Genomic DNA, 19,054 nt, shown 5'->3' with positions numbered 1-19,054 from the left:
AATATCAGTGTAGGGCTACTCTGTTGCTCTGAAAATAGAAAGGAGTACTTTAGGATGGGTAGGAAGTTGAGTGAAAGCCCTTTGGATGTGGGTGAGAGAGGAGGAAGGGGGCAGGCCTGATGCTTTGCAATGCTTTTCGAGCCCAGGCCAGGGTGGAGGAAGCCCAGGGCAGCCTTGCCCCCAATTCTCCTCCTCTCCAGCCTCCAGCCTGTTCTCAGGCTTCCAAAGCTGCTCAGAGAGAAGGCCATGCTCCCAAGGCCCTGAATCTGCCCTGTAGCAAAGAGAGCTCCTGGTGGGCACCATGTCCAGTCCCAATCTTGCCTACAGGTCACAGTCTCAATGGCGCTTTGGACAACAATGCAGCCTTAGCCTCCATGCTCATTTTAAAATTTAGCCCAGTTTTCTGAAGGCCTGAAATTGAAATAACCACTCTCCTTAAAATCATTAAAAGTATTTCTCAAAAGATAAAGGTGATCACTCGCTAAAGCATTAAATGATATTAAATTTTATCATTAAATTCTCTCTCCTTAAATCTGGGGTTCTTTCTTTCCTTTCAGCATTTTAATATCTATTTCCATCTAATTGGTGCCCTTTGTCTTCTGTGTAAAACATACCTGACAAAGGGGGCCCTGGGTGTCAAAAAGGTTAAGAAGCCCTGCTTTAACCTGCACCACCTGCCATGTTTGGGGATATGGGGAAACTGAGCACACGGATAAATGAAGGCTTGAGACGATTGGAAAAACAGATTTGAGCCAATGTCCTCCTTCCATTTTCCCAACACCACCACTGACCTAAGCAGCCATCCAGGGAGAGGTGGGGATAGGCTTCCCAGGAGGTCAAGTGACTTACTCAAGGCTATGTGTAGAGTTATAAGCCTAGAGCTGGAAGGCACTTCAGAAGTCATCTAGTCCTTCATTTTACAGAGGGGGAAACTGAGGCTCGAGGAGATCCAGTGCCTTGTCCAAGGTATCACAGAGTAGTTAGTGAGAGCTGGGATTTGCCACCAAGCCCTACTATATATATATATACACATACACACAATGGCTTCAGAAGAAGGAAGAGCAGGGAGAAGCAGCTGTGGACTAGCTTAAGCTTAAGCACACTGGAGAAAGTCAAGAGAATGGGTTTGAATTTGGTTTGTGCCCTTCATTAGCCGTGAAACTCAGGCTCCTCCTTTCTTTGCTCTGGGCTGCCTCAGTCTCCTCTTGCTAAATGAGGGGACAGGTCTTAGATGCCTCTGAGGGCTCTCCTGGCTTGATCCAGGATCTTCTCCGTCTAGAACCTAGTGAAATAAATTTCCTGGCCTCATTTTCCTTATATTTAAAATCTGGGGGTTGGATCAGATGGCCTTCAGGTTATTTTCTAGCTCCCTCCCACGTCCCAAATAACTGGTTAGACTTTGACAGGTTTGCTTCACCTTTTATGAGACGAGGGGATATGGTGAGATGCCAACCAGCCTGACTGCTTGCTGTTTTTGGAAGGACACAGTTGGTGGTGTTAGGGTTTCTTGAGTAAGGGATAGATATTGGCTCAACAGGCTTGGCTTCCTAATGACAGAAGGTACAGCGGGGACAGCGAACCTGTGAAAAATCTTGTGGGGCCTGCTCTTGTTGGCAGGAAGCCCGCCATTGGCGACCCAGTTGGTCCGCCGGACGTGTCCCCGCCGTGCCTCGCCATAGGATCTCACTCTGCAGGGGGGACAGCCAGGCTGGACGGGACTCTGCCTCTGTGTTGTGATCTTGCTTGCTCTCCATGTATGTTTGCTTTCCACCCAGTCTCCTTGGATCCATGTTCCCAATGCCTCGGGTAATCTATGCTATGGCAGAAGATGGTTTGCTTTTCCAATTCTTAGCTAAAGTCCATCCCAAAACGAAGAGCCCACTCAATGCTACTTTGACATCGTGTTCCGTGGCAGGTGAGACCCGGTTGACTTTGTATGGAGAGGGGAGCCTTTGACCAAGGACATGGGGGACAATAAAAAATACAGATGTGGTCTCTCCAGCTTGCATTGCTCCTGCCCAGGACGGCGATGGCCAGCCGCTGTTGTATGTTTCTCCACAGTCACAATGCTTTGTCCAGGTTCTCCCGCTATCCTCAAGCCCACCCGAGTGGGTCCCGTCCGTGTTTCAACCATGGAATGACTTGTCCTTGAATTCTGCATTTTTCTGTTCTAGTCTTCTCGGCTCTATGTTTCCTTTGCCCCGAATTCTCTTTGCCATGGCGCGGGATGGTTTACTGTTTAGATTTCTTGGACGATTAAGCCACAGGCAGTCGCCAGCTGCCGCCACCTTGACAGCAGGGGTCATCTCTGGTAAGCTCCACAACTCCAGGTTTCTTCAGCATTCACCGCAAGCACCGCGATGCATGGACCTTCCCTGGAGGGCGCATGCTTGCTATGCACGCAGGGGAAGAGCCTTTTGGAAGAATGAATGAGATGGGCATGGACAGCTGGGATCCCCGGTAGCAGGAAATCTTGGTGGTGGCACACTTGGCATCCATGAATGACTCAATCCTTAGCAAGCAGGGTTTTCACTCTTGAATTTTTTCAGCCCTTTTTCAGTCTCTTAAAGAAAAGTAATTGAAATGATGAGTCTTTCTGGATATCAAGTATCAGACAGTAAATGATCGGGAAAGATTGCTCCCTTGGAGTTACTCACCTAATTGATTTGCTGTGATCTAATTCGAGGCTAATTATTTAATTGTCTAAGAATTAAGCAGGAAAAATGGTTCATGGCTTTCTCATTGGTTTTGAAATGATGCTGTGAAATTAGCCCCTCCCATCCTGCCCAGTATTGGTTCTTGTTGCCATGGAAACGTGCCAGGTTAGGGTTAGAGTAGCCCCAAATCTTTAGAATTCTCTCAGAAACCCCATATGACTTGAGCCTTCCTCCCCATTGCTTTGGTGAGCTTCTCTGGGAATGGATGCCAGCCAGGCGAGCATTTAAAACATGAGGGCTCCTACTATGGGAAAATCATCCATCCCATTCCACCATCCCATAGGCCTCCCCACCTCCAAGTAGGCTCATTGGAGCTGGCTAAGGAACACTCACTCCCCTGTGCTGGCTGGCCTCTCTAGGATAATGCAGCAACCTGTCTCATGTGGAAGTGTGGTCCTAAGACCACCATGGAGGTCCAGGCCACAGGGAGGGCTCACAAAGAGTGTGCATCCACAGGGTGCCAAGGCAGGCTGCATGGCAAGAGTGAGTCAGCTTCTGGGCCTTCTGCCATGTCAGTGTGTTAGCAGGGGGTCAGACTTCCAGAGACAATGTCTGCAAAGAGACACACACACACACATTCACTTTTTATATGCACACATCCAGCAGACACGTCCATACCAACATAAGCAGGAGAGGGCTGTGGAGGATTTCGTGACCTAGGCCTGAGAGCTGGAAGGGACCTTTGGTATCATTGATCTGAGCATCTCCAGGAGCAGGCTTTTCCTGTTACTTCTGGGATTCATAGATAGGGTCTCCTGGAAAAGGTTTCTTTTTCTCAGGATAAATTTGATTATGGGATCCTAAACCTTCAAGGGGCCTTAGAGAACATCTTGCAGAAAAAGAAAGTGAGGCCCAGACACATGGGACCTCAGAGGAGATGGTCCTCTGAGGAGAAGCCCCTCAGTTCACAGAAGGAGGACAGGGAGGCCCACAGAGGTTTGTGGGGATTACTGCCCAGCACACACTGGTAGGGAGATCCCATGGTCTAGGAACATGCCAGGGCCAAGGGAGCTCTTGGCGTCATTTGGGCAGGACCCTCTCCTGACCTGCCACCAGCGTCTATAGAGCCATTTAAAATGTTCAGACATCTTAGCTTGTTGGAGCTTCAGGGGCGCCCAGGGCCCATGGCTCACAAGGGTCAGATATGGGGAGTTAAGCCTATCCTGACCGCAGGTGGCACACATTTCATCCCTATGGAGCCTCTCTGAGTTCATCTAAATGTAATCTTGCTAAAATGACCCTTTGTTTGAAACTAAAATCTGCCTACTATTAGGTAACCTTTTTAACAAAATAAAATACAACTCTGCAACTTGCTGGACTAGTTAACAATTTTAAAAGTTAGTTATGGCTTCCTATAACAACACTCATTGTATGTTGCAGCCTCAATGGTTCCAATGTCTTCCATCTTTTTTTTACAAAAGTGATGTTGCATTTTCTCAACAGTAGACAAATTCATACCCCAGGAGGCACCTTGACCTCCACTGAAATTTCATCCGTGCAGCCTTAACCTAGTATAAATAAAGAAAAGAGCCAAGTGGTGTTTGCCACACCTGGAGGCAGAAGGGAAAACTAGAAAGGTGTGCCTGGTGAAGAATTTCCCAGAGAGTTAAGAACCAGTTTCAGGATCCCGATATCACTTTGTTTTCAGGTGCCTAATAAGCCGAGATTGGTGCCAGTATTTCAGAGCTCAGCAAGGAAATTATTTACATTCTGAGGCACCCAAGGCAGAGCCAGGGTTGTTACTTTGTAAGAAAATGTGTGTGCCTACACCTGCCCGCTCAAGGGCTTAAAAACACACATTAGCAAACGAACCCATCTCCCCAGGCCACCCCTCTTTCTCTGTGTCCGCTGAAAAGGTGGTGGTGTTTTTTAACTAAAGAAAAAACACCAAAAAATAAATAAATTTAAAAAGAAAAGAAAAAAAGAAAAACCACCCTTATGCAACCATCCAATTTTCCTAGTGTATGTTAGGGAAGAAACAAGATCAGAAACTTCACTCAGCCCACCCAGAACGAGCAAAGGAAAGATGAAAGACCCAGGTCTGCGATCTTGGGAAACAAAGTTCTCACTGCACAGATTTATTGATTGTCCCTAGAATCAAATTAAAGCAATGTCTATAAATTTTAAATTTGTAAGCATCCGCTTTTGACCATTAAAAACCTGCCAAATTCTCATCCTCTCCACTTCACGACTTGCTTTGATTGGAGAACAGACAAAAGTGGGAGAACCATAGCCTTTGTGGCCTGGCCTGTGTGCCCAGGCGCCAGTGCTAGGGCAATGACTGGGCCTAACTCTACTCTCCACCCGTTGGGTAACCTTGGGCAAGCTTCTGAAAGGCTTGGTGCCTCCATGTTCCTCCTCCATAAAGCGAGGGTAAGCTACTGCCCAGCCTACCTATCCTATAGGAACAAATGTCACAAGGTGTGACTCAAACTGGGTCATTTTACAAAGGGAAGAAGCTGAGGCTTAATGGAGGGAACAGGCTTGACCCTTGCCATAGGGAGAGATCTTGGGAATTCTGTCTATTCCTTTTAACCTCTTGGGCCTCAGTTTCCTCATCTGTAAAACGACAGGGCTGGATGGTCTCCCAAGGCCCTTCTGACTCTAGACCTGGATCCTGGGTTTGACTCTGGACAAGTCAATTCCTCTCCACAGGCCTCAGTATCCCCCTCTGTAAAATGAGGGGGTCAACCTAATGGCCTCCCAAGGCCCTTCTTCCAGCTCCAGGTTTTGGATGTCTGTTGAAACACAAAGAGGTTTTGTTGATACAGGGACTGTATGGGTCTGAATCAGCTGAGCCAGCTGCTCTGGGGGAGCCACTCAGAGACTCTTGGACTGGAGAAGGGGACTTGGCTCTCCCAGAACATGCCTGGGGATTGGTAAAAACCTGGAAATGAAGCCTGCATTTTCTTGGCCAGCCCCAGAAAAGGAGTCAAAGACACTGAGAGTTTCCAGCATCCTCCAGTCAGGTTTTTGGCTTTTTGGCTTGACCTTTTTACTATGCTCCCTGTGTAACCTCATCTCCATGATCCATAGTATCTCTACAGTGAAGGAGGACAGCAGTTCAAGATCTCTGAGGAGACCTTCTGTTCTAGAATTGGAGTTTATGGGACCTTGGGCCTTCTCTGAGGGCTTGGGTCATCTGTGGCTCCTTAGTCAAAAGTACTTATTCATCTGCCCTCAGTTTCCCCTTCTGTAGAATAATAGGTTGATCTAAGTGGCTTCTGTGGCTCCTTCCCACTCCAGCATCCTACGTATGATATTTTGGTTTGCTCAGTTACACACGTGTGTGTACACACACTCACACATGCATACACACACACACGCATGCCTTGTAGTCAGTTGGTCCTAAACAAACAACCATTAGTGACCCTCTTGGGGCTTTGGTTTCTTGTGTTTATTTCCCTCTGTTTCTCTCTGGACAGCTGTCATGGCGTTCCTCTTTGACTTGAAGGCACTGGTGGATATGATGTCTATTGGGACCCTGCTGGCCTATTCGCTTGTGGCTGCTTGTGTCCTTATCCTCAGGTGGGCTTCCCGTTCCCCAGCCTCATCCCATTTCTTCTTCCCCATCATCGTCCTGTTTGGAGGTTTGGCTCAGTGCAAAGATCTCTTGTTAAGAATCACCAGAATGTTGGGGCGGCCAGGTAGCACAGCGAGTAAGATCACCAGCCACAGTGTCAGGATGACCTGGGGATCGAATCCGGGCTCAGATACTTAGCACCACACCCAGAAATAACTGGCCGTGTAACCTTGACCAAGTTACTTAACCCCAATTGCTTAAAAAAAAATCACCAGAATGGCTTAGCTTGAATGTGTAGAAAGAACAGGGCAGATCTTACTCTCTGGAGAGGGAGTTCAAGGCCCATGTTGGGAACCCCAGGAGTCAAGGCAGTTTAGTGAAAAAATTGTTGGACCTGGAAGTGGGAAGATCTGGGTTTGACTCTTGTCCCTGACACATAGTGGTGTGTGACCTAAGGCATGTCACCAGGCCTCAGTCTTGAGTTATCGAAATACTGAAAGCCCTTGTCACAAATCTTAGATCATAGGATCAGACTGCAATGACTTGTCCAAGGAGAGGATTCATGCCAGGGTAATGATACAGTCTGTCCTTGGGAGCAGGTACCAGCCCAGCTTGACTCACCAGAAGATGAAATGTTGCCCAGAGAAAGAGGCCTTGACCTCAGGTCCAGCCAAAGCCCTGCTGCCAGGATCCGGGAACAGAAAGTCGACCCTCATCAAGCCCTCAAGGTTGCCCACCCAGCGGTCGGCATCTCTTGTTAGCTGTTTGGTGGGTCTGCTGGGTGAGTCCTCTTCCCCAGAGTTAACCAGACACACACAACTGGCCAACATGACTGGCACATAGTTGGCAGGAAGTACTTTTGAGGGAGTGGGACTGGCCACTGCCACTGGAGGATGGAAGCAAGCAGTGGAAGAAAACCCCCCTTGGACGATGCTGCCAGTGGTCTTACCCTAGTTATGGTCCTGCCTATGACCCGATGGTACCAAAAATCCCTCCCTGCCCTAGAATATCCCTCAAAAGCCCTCATCTCATCTCTCCTTAGAGTCACTGATGGTTGGATGGCAAATGGTAGAGCTTGTCCCCCCAGGTTCAACGTAGCCACCACTGTACCAATACAAGGAGTCTGAGTAGTTAAGGCACAGGACAGGTTGGGTCCATTGGAGGTTATCATGGCACCCTTGAATATAGAGGTATGTGTGGTCTAGAGTGCCAAGAAGAGGAGATTTGGGGTCCCAGGATAGGTCTTGGGGGCAGTGGAGCAGGAGTCACAGTGCAGGTCAGTTCAGCCTCTCATCCTAGTATTTGCCAGCATTAGTGAAAGAGGACTGGATTTATTGGGAATCAGAGGACCTCGGTTTGAATTTATTGTAATCAAGATGATATTGAGCAAGCGACTTCCGCTCTGTCTTCCCCTATTTCTCCAGCTTTTAAACGAGGGGCTGGGATTAGATGACTGATGCCTAAGATCCCTTAGAGGACCTAAATCTGGACTCCCACAACCTCGTGTTCTGGATGAGGTCCAGACCAAAGGATTCATAGTTATGGTGCAGAGGAAAAATATACTGCTTTGAGCTTCAGAAAACAAATCCTCAACAACAGCCACAGTACTGCTGGCCATCCACAGGGGAAAAACAAGGTGGATGAAAAGCAACTCTTGGAAAGCTCTTTTTTTATTATTTTATTCAAATGTTTCCCAAATCACGGCACGCTGCTTGGCCAATGAGAAAGCTGGACCCAGAATTAAAACAGGGAAGGCCACGGAGCAGGCAGGACTGTATTTGGGAAGTTACCAATTATATCTCAGAAGAATCCAAATGAAAAGTCAACCAAAGGATAATGGGAAGCTCCAGCTTCTACTAGTGAAGTTTGGCTTCACTTTTTTAAATGAAAAAGAAATGTAGTAATTTTATCTATATATTTAATTCCTTGCGTGGGAACTCCCTTTGCCAGTGCAGATCTGGACTCTCTGCCACTTGCAGTCTTAAATCTTGCCCAGGGTATTAGCACACTGGACTTGTAGCCCAATGTTCTGGATGGAAATTCTGTCTCAAATGCTCGATACCTGAGTGGTCTTGAGCCAAGCCATTTCGCCTCTGGGCTTCTCTTTAAAATGAGGGGATTGCATGTTGTGACTTCTAAGGTTCCTTTCCACTCTAAATCTAGGACTCTATGGGTCAGAGGTAGGACACAGATCCTCCTGACTCTGAGACTGGCTTTCTGTCCAGCATGAGCACTTGGTGTCCTCTCTAGACAGTGACCAGGGGTTGTATTGGAAAAGTGACCCTTTCCATGAAAGGGGATCCCTCTTACTGGGCAGTTGGTCTGAGCCATAACCCTTTCTTTCTCCCTGGATCTCCATGAAGCATTCCTGGTTCTTGGCCTCAGCATACTGATGACCCACAGTGTGAATGCCGTTACCAGTCTGGAGCCATGGAGCCTTGGCCTTCTCTCTGTGTTCATCTCCCTTATCCTCAGCATCATCTTTGTCATCTGGAGGCAGCCTCAGAATGAGCAGAAAGTGGCCTTTATGGTAAGTGCTCAGAGCCCCCACCCTGATGGAACGTCTTTGAGGGGCTGGAGAAAGTGGTGACCTGGAAGTGAAGGAAAGCTAAATGACCCACAGCTTAGGGACAAAACAGTTCAGAATCCAAGAAGGGCCAACCGCTGAGGGCGAACCTGGCGCGCCTCTCCTGATTGCTGTGCTCCTACTCCCACCTTCGGACTGACTGATAGAACTTCAGATGAGCCCGTATTTACTTTCTGACTGTACTTCAAGGAGAATTTAAACTCCTCAAGGGTAGGGACTGCTTTTCATTTCTATTTTTGTATCCTCAGTATAGTGCCTCACAGAGGCACACTCTTCAACAAACTCTTGCTGAGTTTTGAATTGAAGTGAATTAAGCGAAAGTCTTGAAACCTTCTATTAAAATACCTACTATGTGCCAGGGGCTAAGTGCTGAGGATACAAAGAAAGCCGAAGAATACTCCCTGCCTTCCAGGAACCCACAATCTAACAGAGCAGACAACATGTAACCAAATTTGTACGAACAAGTTAAATGGAGGGTAAATAAGAAACGATCAACCCAAGAAAGACTCTGGAATTAAGAAAGGCATGGTCCCCGTTCTCAAGAAGGATATAATCTAATAGTAACCTCTTTTTCTCATTCCTTTATTTTCTTAAATGATAAATTTTGTCCTGGTTTTCATTTTTATTCTTCCTTTGCTTTTTAGATGTAATCTTATTCTTGTCTCAAAAAATTGGGCCAACTAGAAATCTAGTGTCATAATTTGCTATTGAATAACTCCTTTGTGAAATACTCTTTGAAACATGGGAAATACCCCCCAAAAAAGTACTCCCAGAGGGATGGAGGACCCATCTTAGCCACAGAGTCATTTCTTTTTTTTAATTTAATATTTTCCTTTTTCCTGATTACATGTAAAAACAATGTTAACATTTTTTTTCAAAACTTGAGTTCCAAATTCTCTCTTCCCTTCTTTGCCCCCTTATTGAGAAGGCAAGCGTAGGTTTTGACATAGGTTATACATGCATAGTCATGCAAAACACATTTCCATGTAAGTCAAAGAAAACACAGACAAAAAATAAAAACAGGAAAAATAAAGTCAAGAAAAAGTATCTTCAATCTGCATTCAGGCTCCATCAATTCTTTCTCTGGAGATGGATAGCACCTTTCATCATAAAGGCTTCAGAAGTGTCCTGGATCATTGTGTTGCTGAGAATAGCTAAGTTATTCACAGTTGATAATCATACAAGATTGACGTTCTTGTATACAATGTTCTCCTGGTTCTGCTCATTTCACTTTGCACCAGCTCATGTAAGTCTTTCCAGGTACTGCTGAGAGCATCTTTACTGGGTTGCTCCTAACCAGTGTGATACAGTAGAAAGGGCTCTTGACTTGGAGAGGAAACGTGGGTTCCAGTCCTTACTGCTACATCTGTGGCCTTGGGCAGGTCCCTTCACTCCTCCAGACCTCACTCTCCTCATCTGTAAAATGAAGGAGTGCAATCTCTGAGGTCTTACCAGCTCTAAATCTATGAACACAGGTTGATGGCGAGGAGCTCTGCTCCACACAGGCCTGTAGAGGGACCTGTCCTCTTCCTTCCAGGCGGAGACCTTATCTGTTCAGCTGGCTTTTTAGAATAAGCTCTTCTATTTTGAATAGAGTGATTTCATGCTGCTTCAGTGGCTCTGGGTCTTTACTCCTTCCCAGGGACTTCCCATCTCCTCGAAGGGGTGGATTGGGGCTGTCTTCGTATACCTTTTCTTTTTTTTTTTTTTTAAAGCAATCGGGGTTAAGTAACTTGCTCAAGGTTACACGGCCAGTTATTATTTCTGGGTGTGGTGCTGAGTATCTGAGCCCGGATTTGATCCAGGTCATCCTGACACTGGAGCCGGTGCTCTTACTCGCTGAGCCACCTGGCCGCCCATTCGCATACCTTTTCATTCATAGTCACTTGTGTTTTTTTTGGTCTGTTTTTTGCATTTACTTATCTTTAGTTATATCATATATTATATAATTTTATATTACATATTACACATTTTCTTGGCTCTGTTGACCTCATTCTGCATCAGTTCATACAAATCTTTCCACATTTCTCTGTATTCATCACACATCATTTCTTAGAGCATCATTTTGTTCATAATTTGTTCCAGCTATTTCCCAGTTGATGAGGATCTACTTTATTTACAGTTCTTAGCTATCACAAAAAGTGCTGCTGTAAATATTTTGGCTTATCTTTCTAATCAATAGCTGCCTTGGAGTATAAGCTCAAGAATAGAGTCTCTGGTTCGAAGGGTATGGATGTTTTCCTCACTTATTTGCACAATTCTATCTTGCTTTCCAAATGCTTGTCCCATTTCCCAGCTCCACCAACAATCTATGAGTGTGCCTGTCTTTCCACCCCCCCCCCAACATTGTCATTCTTTGTCGTTTTTGCTGGTTTTCAGGGTGTGAGCTGAAACCTCAGGGTCATTTTGATTTGCATTTCTTTCATTATGACTGATTTGGAGCATTTTTCCAGAGAATGTGTCCGTTTTCACAGGCTGCTGACAGTGACAATGCATTTGTTCTATTGTCAGACAGGATGCTTATGAGTTTGGTGGCCTTGGTCACCCTTTAAGGTGGCCATAGCTTAGCACTGGAGGGGTCGTTTGTGCTTTGCTGGCCTTCCCCTGTGTTAGCTTCAGCTGTTGCCATGTCTCCATGGGCTTTTCAGATGCAGGAGCATGAGAGTTACATACAGGGCATGATTGAGGCAGCCCTGATCAATGGGCACATTTCAGTTCCTGGGCAAACTCATTTTAATTATGCTCAACTCTTCCCACAAGGCCCCGGATGCACATGGTTGGCTCCTGGCACCAGGAATTCTGGATCTGTTGGTTTGAGGTGTAGGAGCAGCAGCTACACGGGGACAGGAATGGGGGTTAGAGCTCTGGGGACACTTGGGGAGAGAGTGCTGTTGGGTCACTCCAGGGTGAGGAGATGGTCTTGATGGAAACCCTGGAGTCTTCCTGGTGTGGGACCTGTGTCTGCCTATCTGCCCACAGGTTCCCCTGCTGCCCTTTCTGCCTGCTTTAAGCATCCTGGTGAACATTTACCTCATGGTCCAGTTGAATGCACAAACGTGGATCCGATTCAGCGTCTGGATGGCCATAGGTGAGCTCCTCCCGGCTAGCAGCAGGGCCCCCAGGTTGGCACTGCTTCCCCTCCCTCCAGCGCTTCTGCAGAAAGTGCAGGGTTCCACTCTGGTTATCTTATGACTGTTTCAGAGAGGCACTGGGCCTGCAATTTTATTGGAATAACAAAGTCCCAGAGGAGGAAAGGGGTCTTAGAGGTCTGCCTTAGGGCCAGGTATATCAGGGAAGGGCCTGAACCCGAGTTTGCTGTCTCTGGGGCTGCCTCTTCAGCCCTAGGCCAGTCTGTCTCTCATGAGGAAAGCATTTGCAAATCGTTAATCACTGCGGACATTTACTGGGGTGGGGGTGCTGGGGGCACAGGGTAGAATTGCAAACAAGTGAGTTCAGCCAGCTAGTTCAGCAATTAAGAGGGAAATGAAAGGGTTGAGGATGAGATTGGGGTGCAATGAGAAAGCACTGGCTGTGGAGTCAAAGGACCTGTGTTTGAGTCCCATAGCTGATGTTTACTACCTGTGTTACCTTGGACAGGCCATGTTCCCTCCGTAGGCCTCAGTTTCCTTGTCTGTAAAATGAGGGTGTTGGGTCAGATGGTCTCTGGGTCCTTCCAGTCCCGAAGCTAGGAGCATGGGGTGGGGGTCACACTGGGTGACCCATCCCAATGGGACGGGGAGGTGTGGTTTGGCAGCTGCGCCAGCCGAGATAAGAACTGCTAACCGATGCCTTTTGTCTTTCTGGAAGGTTTCCTGATTTACTTTTCTTACGGCATCAGACACAGCTTAGAAGGGAGCCAGAAGCATGAAGACGAAGATGCATGTTCAGAAAACATGGTCGGGCGAGCAGAAGAGAAAAGCCCCATTGAGGCCAGCAGCCTGACATAGGGCAAGGCCAGTGTCCATTCCTCCTTCTGGACCGGACAAGTCAGTGTTGATGCCTTTGCGCTCCCCACTGGACAGCACAGCCCCAATGCTCCATATGTCTTTGGTTGGAAACAGGGACAGGCTGTCTTGGCCAGGTTCCACTGTCCTTAGTCTGCTGCTCTGGCCAGATCTCCCCTCTTCAGTGTTTGTGCCTGTGGGCTGAATGAGCCCAGACAAGAGCAGTGTGTCTGGGGACCAGCCACTTTCTTGGGGATCCTCCCCTCAAGGCGTGAGCCCAAAAATAAATGGGGGAGGGGAGACCGGAGTTGCACCTCACACCTTTTGACACATGATATTCTTGCTGGTTTGTTTTGTTTTGTTTTGTTTTTGTCCTGTATAATCCCGCCAGTGTTAGCCTTTGCTGGGCAACTCTCGTCGAAATGGAGGGTGTTGAGTGGAAGGATGCTCTTTGTGTAGCTGTCCGGTTCCGTGCCTCTCGTGTGCTGGGGGAGGGTGCCTCTGTGTCTCTCTGATCGCCTCCTTGGCCCTGTTCCTTTGAGCTCACAGACTCTCCATGTTCTTTCCATCCCTCTTAGCTTGGGTGGGAAGAGGGCTTTGGGGGAGCAGCAGCGTGGGCCAAGGACAAGCATCCTGGCAGTTCTTTAATAAATGCTGACAGTGGATCCCTCTAGGAAAGAAGCATTTCTAATAAATTAGTAAAGATGAACGCTTGTTTCAGACTTGTAATACACTGTAGACATAACATTCCACAGCATTGAGTAATTATTTCATTCAACAACCATTTCTGAAGCAACTACTACTGTTTTGGTGGGAAGACCACTGGATTTGGTACGAAGGACCCAGCTTCCAACCCTGCTTGTGCTGCTGCTTAGCTGTAAGACCTTGGACAAGTCCTTTGCTATCTCTGGGCCCCCTCTGTTTCTTGGAGGGTCTTCAATTTAATTTTGAGGGATCTTCCAGCTCTAGCTCAGCAGTCAGCCCTATCATCAGTGGGTGCTTTCCCTGTTAAAGTGGGGTACAGATGGGGGTGGGGATTTCTGGGCTCATCCTCCAGGAGGGTTCAGACGTCCATCCACCTAGCTTGGTGTGGGAGGCAGAGGACACCTGGGATTTGCCAGAGTTTGATTCACTGCCCCTTCCCTGGGCCAAAGGCACTGCTTTGCTTGGATTAGGATTTTCTCTTGTTCCCCCGCTGCCCAAAGCCTTCATTTCTAGCTTCTTTGAATGAAGAGGGGGCAGGAAAACAAGGAACAGAACAGAGGAACTGCTCCTAAACTGTCCCACTCCTTTTGCTTAGCCAAAGCGGCCAAGCCCCGCTGGAGGGTGCACCTCTCGCCCTGTTTCTTTTGGAAACATTTTGAGGTCTCTTTCTTCTTTCCCTGCTCCCATTTTTTATTAAGTATTTCCATCTGCTGGTACTGTCAGTCAGGGGCTTGTTTTAAATAACTACATGTCAGCACTGGTAACAGCAGCCAGCTTCCTGTCTCCTAGCAGGGTGAGGGTGCACGCAGAGGCTGGAGCCATGCCTGCTCAGGGGGGCAGTGGTCAGAAAAGCTGGGCCAAGGAATGAAATGAAAAGGAGTGAGAGTCCCTGAAGCTAGCCGAGCCCATGTCCAGCCCCATTCCAAGCAGGCCTTCAGGGGCAGGAATGGGGGTGGACAGGGAGAGGGAACCATGAGATTCTGGTCTTCTAAATACCAGGCTACTGTTCTATTCTGGAAGCGCAAGAACCCTGACTCTCATTTTAAAACCTAACTCAGGACCATAAGACCCTGCAATTGGAGCTGGGTGAGACCTCAGAGGTTACTTGGTCCAGCCTCATTTTACAAAGAAGGAAACGGAGGCTATCGGGGAGCAAAGTGGCTTGTGACAGCTGATGGAGATCTCCTCATCTAACCTTCCCCATGGAAGAAAGGAAGCTGAGAGGCTTAAGGTAGTCCCCTGAAATCCTGAAATCAGATGTGGAAACAAGGTTGGTAAGCCAGAACCTCAGTCAACCCACTAGGGCTTTTCAAAAATGCATTTTCTAATAAGGAATTTGACAATTATCAGCAAACACAAACATTTCCAACATACCAAACACAGAAAAGGGGACTTGCGTGGAAAGCTGAGGACTCTGTGTGCAGAGTTTTGATTTGGTTGGTTTTTTAAGTCTGTATCACTTGGAACTGGGTAGAATCAACACTGGCCTTTTCCACTGGGGTCCTTTTTTTTAAATTGAGGCTTCCTTTTCTGCATGACAGGATAGTTAGTTTAGAGCTGGCCCTGCCTACCAGGCAGTCTCATCCTCCAGATGAGAATGGTGGGGAGGTATGTATGCAAAAACATATACACATTCTCTCTATATATGTGCAAATATTTACATATGTACTTAGAAATCATAGAGATAGTTGGGTTTATGGTGGAGTTTCAAGGAATGACATCTTCAGACGGGTCTGTTCTCTATTAACTAACAAGTGTTTCTACAGAACGTTTTTAGATATTAAACTATTTTGAGATCCAATTTTATAGTGTATATAAGATTTTAATGGTATTTTCTAAGAACAAGGTATTTATATGTTTCTAACATGAAGTCAACCTCAAATGCAGAACTTGCAAAGCTTCTCTTGCCATGTGCCTAATCTGTCATCTCTGATGGGGTTCCTGGAGGGCTGGCATTGCTGCCTTGCGCCATACTCTCAGGGAGTCATGTCCATGCATGTCTGGTCTCCAGCCATCTCTCTTGTCCTCATGACGCACAATGAAGAGTCACTGGCCCCAATGGCTGGTAAACTGTTGGCTTCCTCTAAAAGTGATTGGCTTTCCAGAAAAGAAAATGCATTGTTAGTCCCCACACCAGACCAGCCCCTCAAGGACCCTCCTTTTCTTTGCAATGCAAAGAACATTCCAGGCAGGTGTTCAGGAGAACTTGGGAAGAGAATGAAGGTTTTTTTTTTTCTTCTATCCTGTTTTGTGAAAAAAAAAAAAAAATAAACATGTGGTAATAATATATCTGACTCTTCCTTGTCTTGTCCCCCCCCACCACCACACACACACACAAATACAGATTGGAAAATAATTCTCTCAAAGGGCCCTCTCTCCCTTCCTTTTTTTTTCCACAACAGAGGTCATCTCTGAGGAATCTAAGACCCCAAGAAAGTCAAATGACTTGGCCAAGGTCACACAGAGTAGAATAGCTCCAGGACGAAGAACTTGGGTGTCATGACTTTGGTCTGACGCTCTTATCAAGATGGAAGGAGCCCCAGATGGGGGCAGTTAGAAGAACTAGGCTCAAACACCGCCCCTTCCAATTGCTCCTCGTGTGTCTTGGCGCAGGTGGTCTCTAATCTGGGTTTCATATTCCACCTCTAGGGGGTAGCTGGGTGGTTCAGCGGATGGAATGCCTGGCCTGAAGTCAGGAAGACTCCTCTCCATGAGTTCAAATCCAGCCTCAGACAACTTACCAGCTGCATGACCCTGGGCAAGTCACTTAACCATTACCTCAATTCCTTCCTCTGTAAAATTAGCTTGAGAAGGAAATGGCAAAGCACTCCAGTATCTTTATTGTACTTTACAAAGCACTCCAGTATCTTTACCAAGAAAACCCCGATGGAGTCACAGTGTCAGACGGGACTGGAAATGACTCACCAACAATTTCCACCACTATAAAATGGTGGGATAGACCCTTCTCTCCCTCCCCACCCCAGAGAGCCATCCCTACAAGGGAGCCCAGAGAAACTGAGCAGCGCAGAAGTGCCTGGAAGGGTCTGCAGGGTGCTTGTTTCCGAAGTCTCCCTAGCCTCCCTCTGTAACGGGGGTTCTCTCCCTTCCAAGCCCAGTTCGCTCGTTCTGACTCGGCCGCATTCCGCCCGGTGCGCGCGGCACTCCTCCCTCTTCTTGAATCAGTCCGCGTCCGGGCTTCTCTGAATCCTCAAGGTCCATTTCTTCCGCCCCTTTTACTTAGCCGTCTCGAGTTGGTGAGAATCCACTGTGTTTTCAGTTCTTTGCTATCACAAAATAAAAATGCTATTAGGAATATTTTTGCTGTCTTGGGGTCGAGGGGGACTGATTTTCTATAGAACTTCTGGGCATAGTGGTGAGATCTCTGGGTCAAAGGGTATAGACATTCTAGTCATTTTCTTGGCATGATTCCATTTTGGAATGGTTGGATGAATTCAAGCGTGTTGCAGTACCTGGCTTTCCCTTCTCCTCCTCCCCCTATAGCTATGCATACCAGGACTCCCTTTCCCATCCCAATCTACCCCATCCCCATCCCCATGGCAACGTCTATAGTACAGGGAGGTGGACCTATAGAGAGCATGAACTGTGGCATGCGTGGCCCCGAGTCAGTCACTGAACCTTCCTCAGCTCAGTTCCCTTATCTGCAAGGTGAAACTTCTGGCCTTGATAGCCCTTCCCAACTCCAGCTTTAGGACCCTTTGATGGGCAGGGTAGCATCCTATACTGTGACCTCCTGGGGATGTCTCCACTTTTGGACAGCTCTCAGAAGGAAGTCTTTTCTTACACCAGCTTGGAATCCCCTCCCCCACTTCCCATTGCTTGGGGCTCTTCCCCTGAGACTGAGCAGAGCTGCCCCCCCCCCCCCCGACTCTTCTCCAAGCCAAAGGAGCACCTTCATTCCCTCCACCTGGAGCCCAAGTTGTGAACACGTGTGCCCACTGGGAGAAGGCACTAAAGATTTCCGAGGCTGAGCCAGAGATGCCTCTCAGGTCCACGAAGGAGGGGAAGTTCAATGCTGGTATTCTGTGTGTCCTGAAGATGGGGGTGTGGCAAAGATGAGCGGCTCAAGCGCTGCTCCTGGAAGCAGAGATTGCTCTGGGCAGAGATTCTTTTTGGTCTCCCTTCCTGCACCCCCTGGTGCCCAGGAGCCTCACACTGGGACAACTGGGTCTGCCTGTCCTGCCCCCTGGGGGTCCCCCCCCAAGCCCACCACCCCATTTCTACAGTGCAGGTAGTTGGGTATGTAGAAGGTGAGGGGTGAGGGTTGGCCCTAGATTTGGAGTCGGGAGCCCTGCTGCTTCCTGGGTGACCTTGGTCATCTGCCTTCTCTGGGCCTCAGTTCCCTTCTCTGTAAAATGAGGGATCAAAGTAGGATCCTCCAAGGCCCTTTTGGGTTCTAAAATGGTGCTAATGGCAAAGTGGAAAATGCCTCGTCTTCTGGCGCCCCCTGGGGGCCTCAAGCGGGATCCTGCTTGATTGTTTTACTGGGTCTCCTCCATCTCCCTTTCTGTCTGATGTGAGGGAGGTATTATAAGCCTGGGGGCAGGGAGTAAAGGAGCATAGACACTTTACATCTTCTGTCCTGGTCACCAGGGCCAAGGTCCCTTCTGATGCTACTTGCAGCATGGAGGTGACTAGGTGTAATGTAATTGCCAAGGAAAAGCAACTTCCCAGGTTCAAAATACCAGGAGACATGGCTGTTTTGCTGGTACTTTGTATGTCTGTTTTGATGTTGTTTTGCCAGATTTGTCCACTGGTGAAAGACAGTCCTTTTGTTGAAGAAGTCCTGGAACCTGGCGTTTGGTTAAGAAGCCCTGAGACTGTCCTGCAGACAGAGAGTGAATACTGTCCACTGGAGAAGGACAGTGCTGTTGTTGCAGGGGTCTGGAGACTGTCCTGCAGACAGAGTGAATACTGTCCACTGGTGAAGGACAGTGCTGTTGTTGCAGGGGTCTGGGAACCTTTCTGTTGGTTCAGAAGCCCTGAAGAAGGATTTTCTTGTTGTATGTTTACAGAAATCCTGGGAGAGGGTTTTGCTAATGTTTTCAGGGGTTCTAGGACTGTTCTACAGACAGAGGATGAATTAATGAAGAGACTGGCAATGTATCTTGTGGCCTTGCTAAGCCTTGTCTCCCCAGGAACTAAGATTGCTGAGAACTTGCCTCGTGTCAAGATGAAGAAAAGACCTCCATTCGGGTATTAAGTGCTGTGCTTAAACTTGATGTAACTCTGGGGTAGATTCAATTGTGATCCAGGGGTGGGGAACTTTTGACCTTTTTGTGTTCTGTGGTTGAACAAATGAATGTAGTTTACTTATGTTTGGAAACTAATCTCCATTTGAGAAGAGGGGTTTTGTGGTGGACTAAATGAAGGTACAGCCTAGGGGTGGAGAAGTGTTTAGACCAGGGACTTTGTAATTGATTGAATGATTGGAAGGTCCTGGGGTGGGGTAGTCCTTGGAGATTATTTAATCACGCTTAGTAAATGCTGTATTTTGAATGATGTCATGTTTTGATCTTCTCTGTTCTTGGTTGGTCACTGAATAAAATGGAGAGCCCCT

At 47.5% G+C, this 19,054-nt stretch overlaps 1 protein-coding gene across 2 annotated transcripts in view; it reads left to right on the top strand.

Annotated features, from left to right (window-relative positions):
- Positions 1-13,480, top strand: part of SLC7A2 (solute carrier family 7 member 2) — a 57,846-nt gene extending 44,366 nt beyond the window's left edge. The window contains exons 7-12 of one of the 2 annotated variants that reach the window (XM_069104971.1): positions 2,175-2,311; positions 6,143-6,245; positions 6,840-7,021; positions 8,604-8,770; positions 11,807-11,915; positions 12,635-13,480. In XM_069104971.1, the coding sequence (XP_068961072.1) occupies positions 2,175-2,311; positions 6,143-6,245; positions 6,840-7,021; positions 8,604-8,770; positions 11,807-11,915; positions 12,635-12,774 (838 nt within the window). In that variant the 3' untranslated portion in view covers positions 12,775-13,480. Of the gene's footprint in view, positions 1-1,775; positions 1,916-2,174; positions 2,312-6,142; positions 6,246-6,839; positions 7,022-8,603; positions 8,771-11,806; positions 11,916-12,634 lie in introns of both variants that reach the window. The other variant, XM_069104970.1, reaches the window with a different exon arrangement.
- The last annotated feature ends 5,574 nt before the right edge of the window (positions 13,481-19,054 follow it).

This window comes from Petaurus breviceps, unplaced genomic scaffold (genome assembly GCF_028583685.1).
Source record: "Petaurus breviceps papuanus isolate PSGF00001 unplaced genomic scaffold, PetGlider_PUasm1.0 689, whole genome shotgun sequence".
Taxonomy (NCBI): Eukaryota; Metazoa; Chordata; class Mammalia; order Diprotodontia; family Petauridae; genus Petaurus; species Petaurus breviceps.
This window is presented reverse-complemented; position numbering and strand designations above follow the sequence as displayed.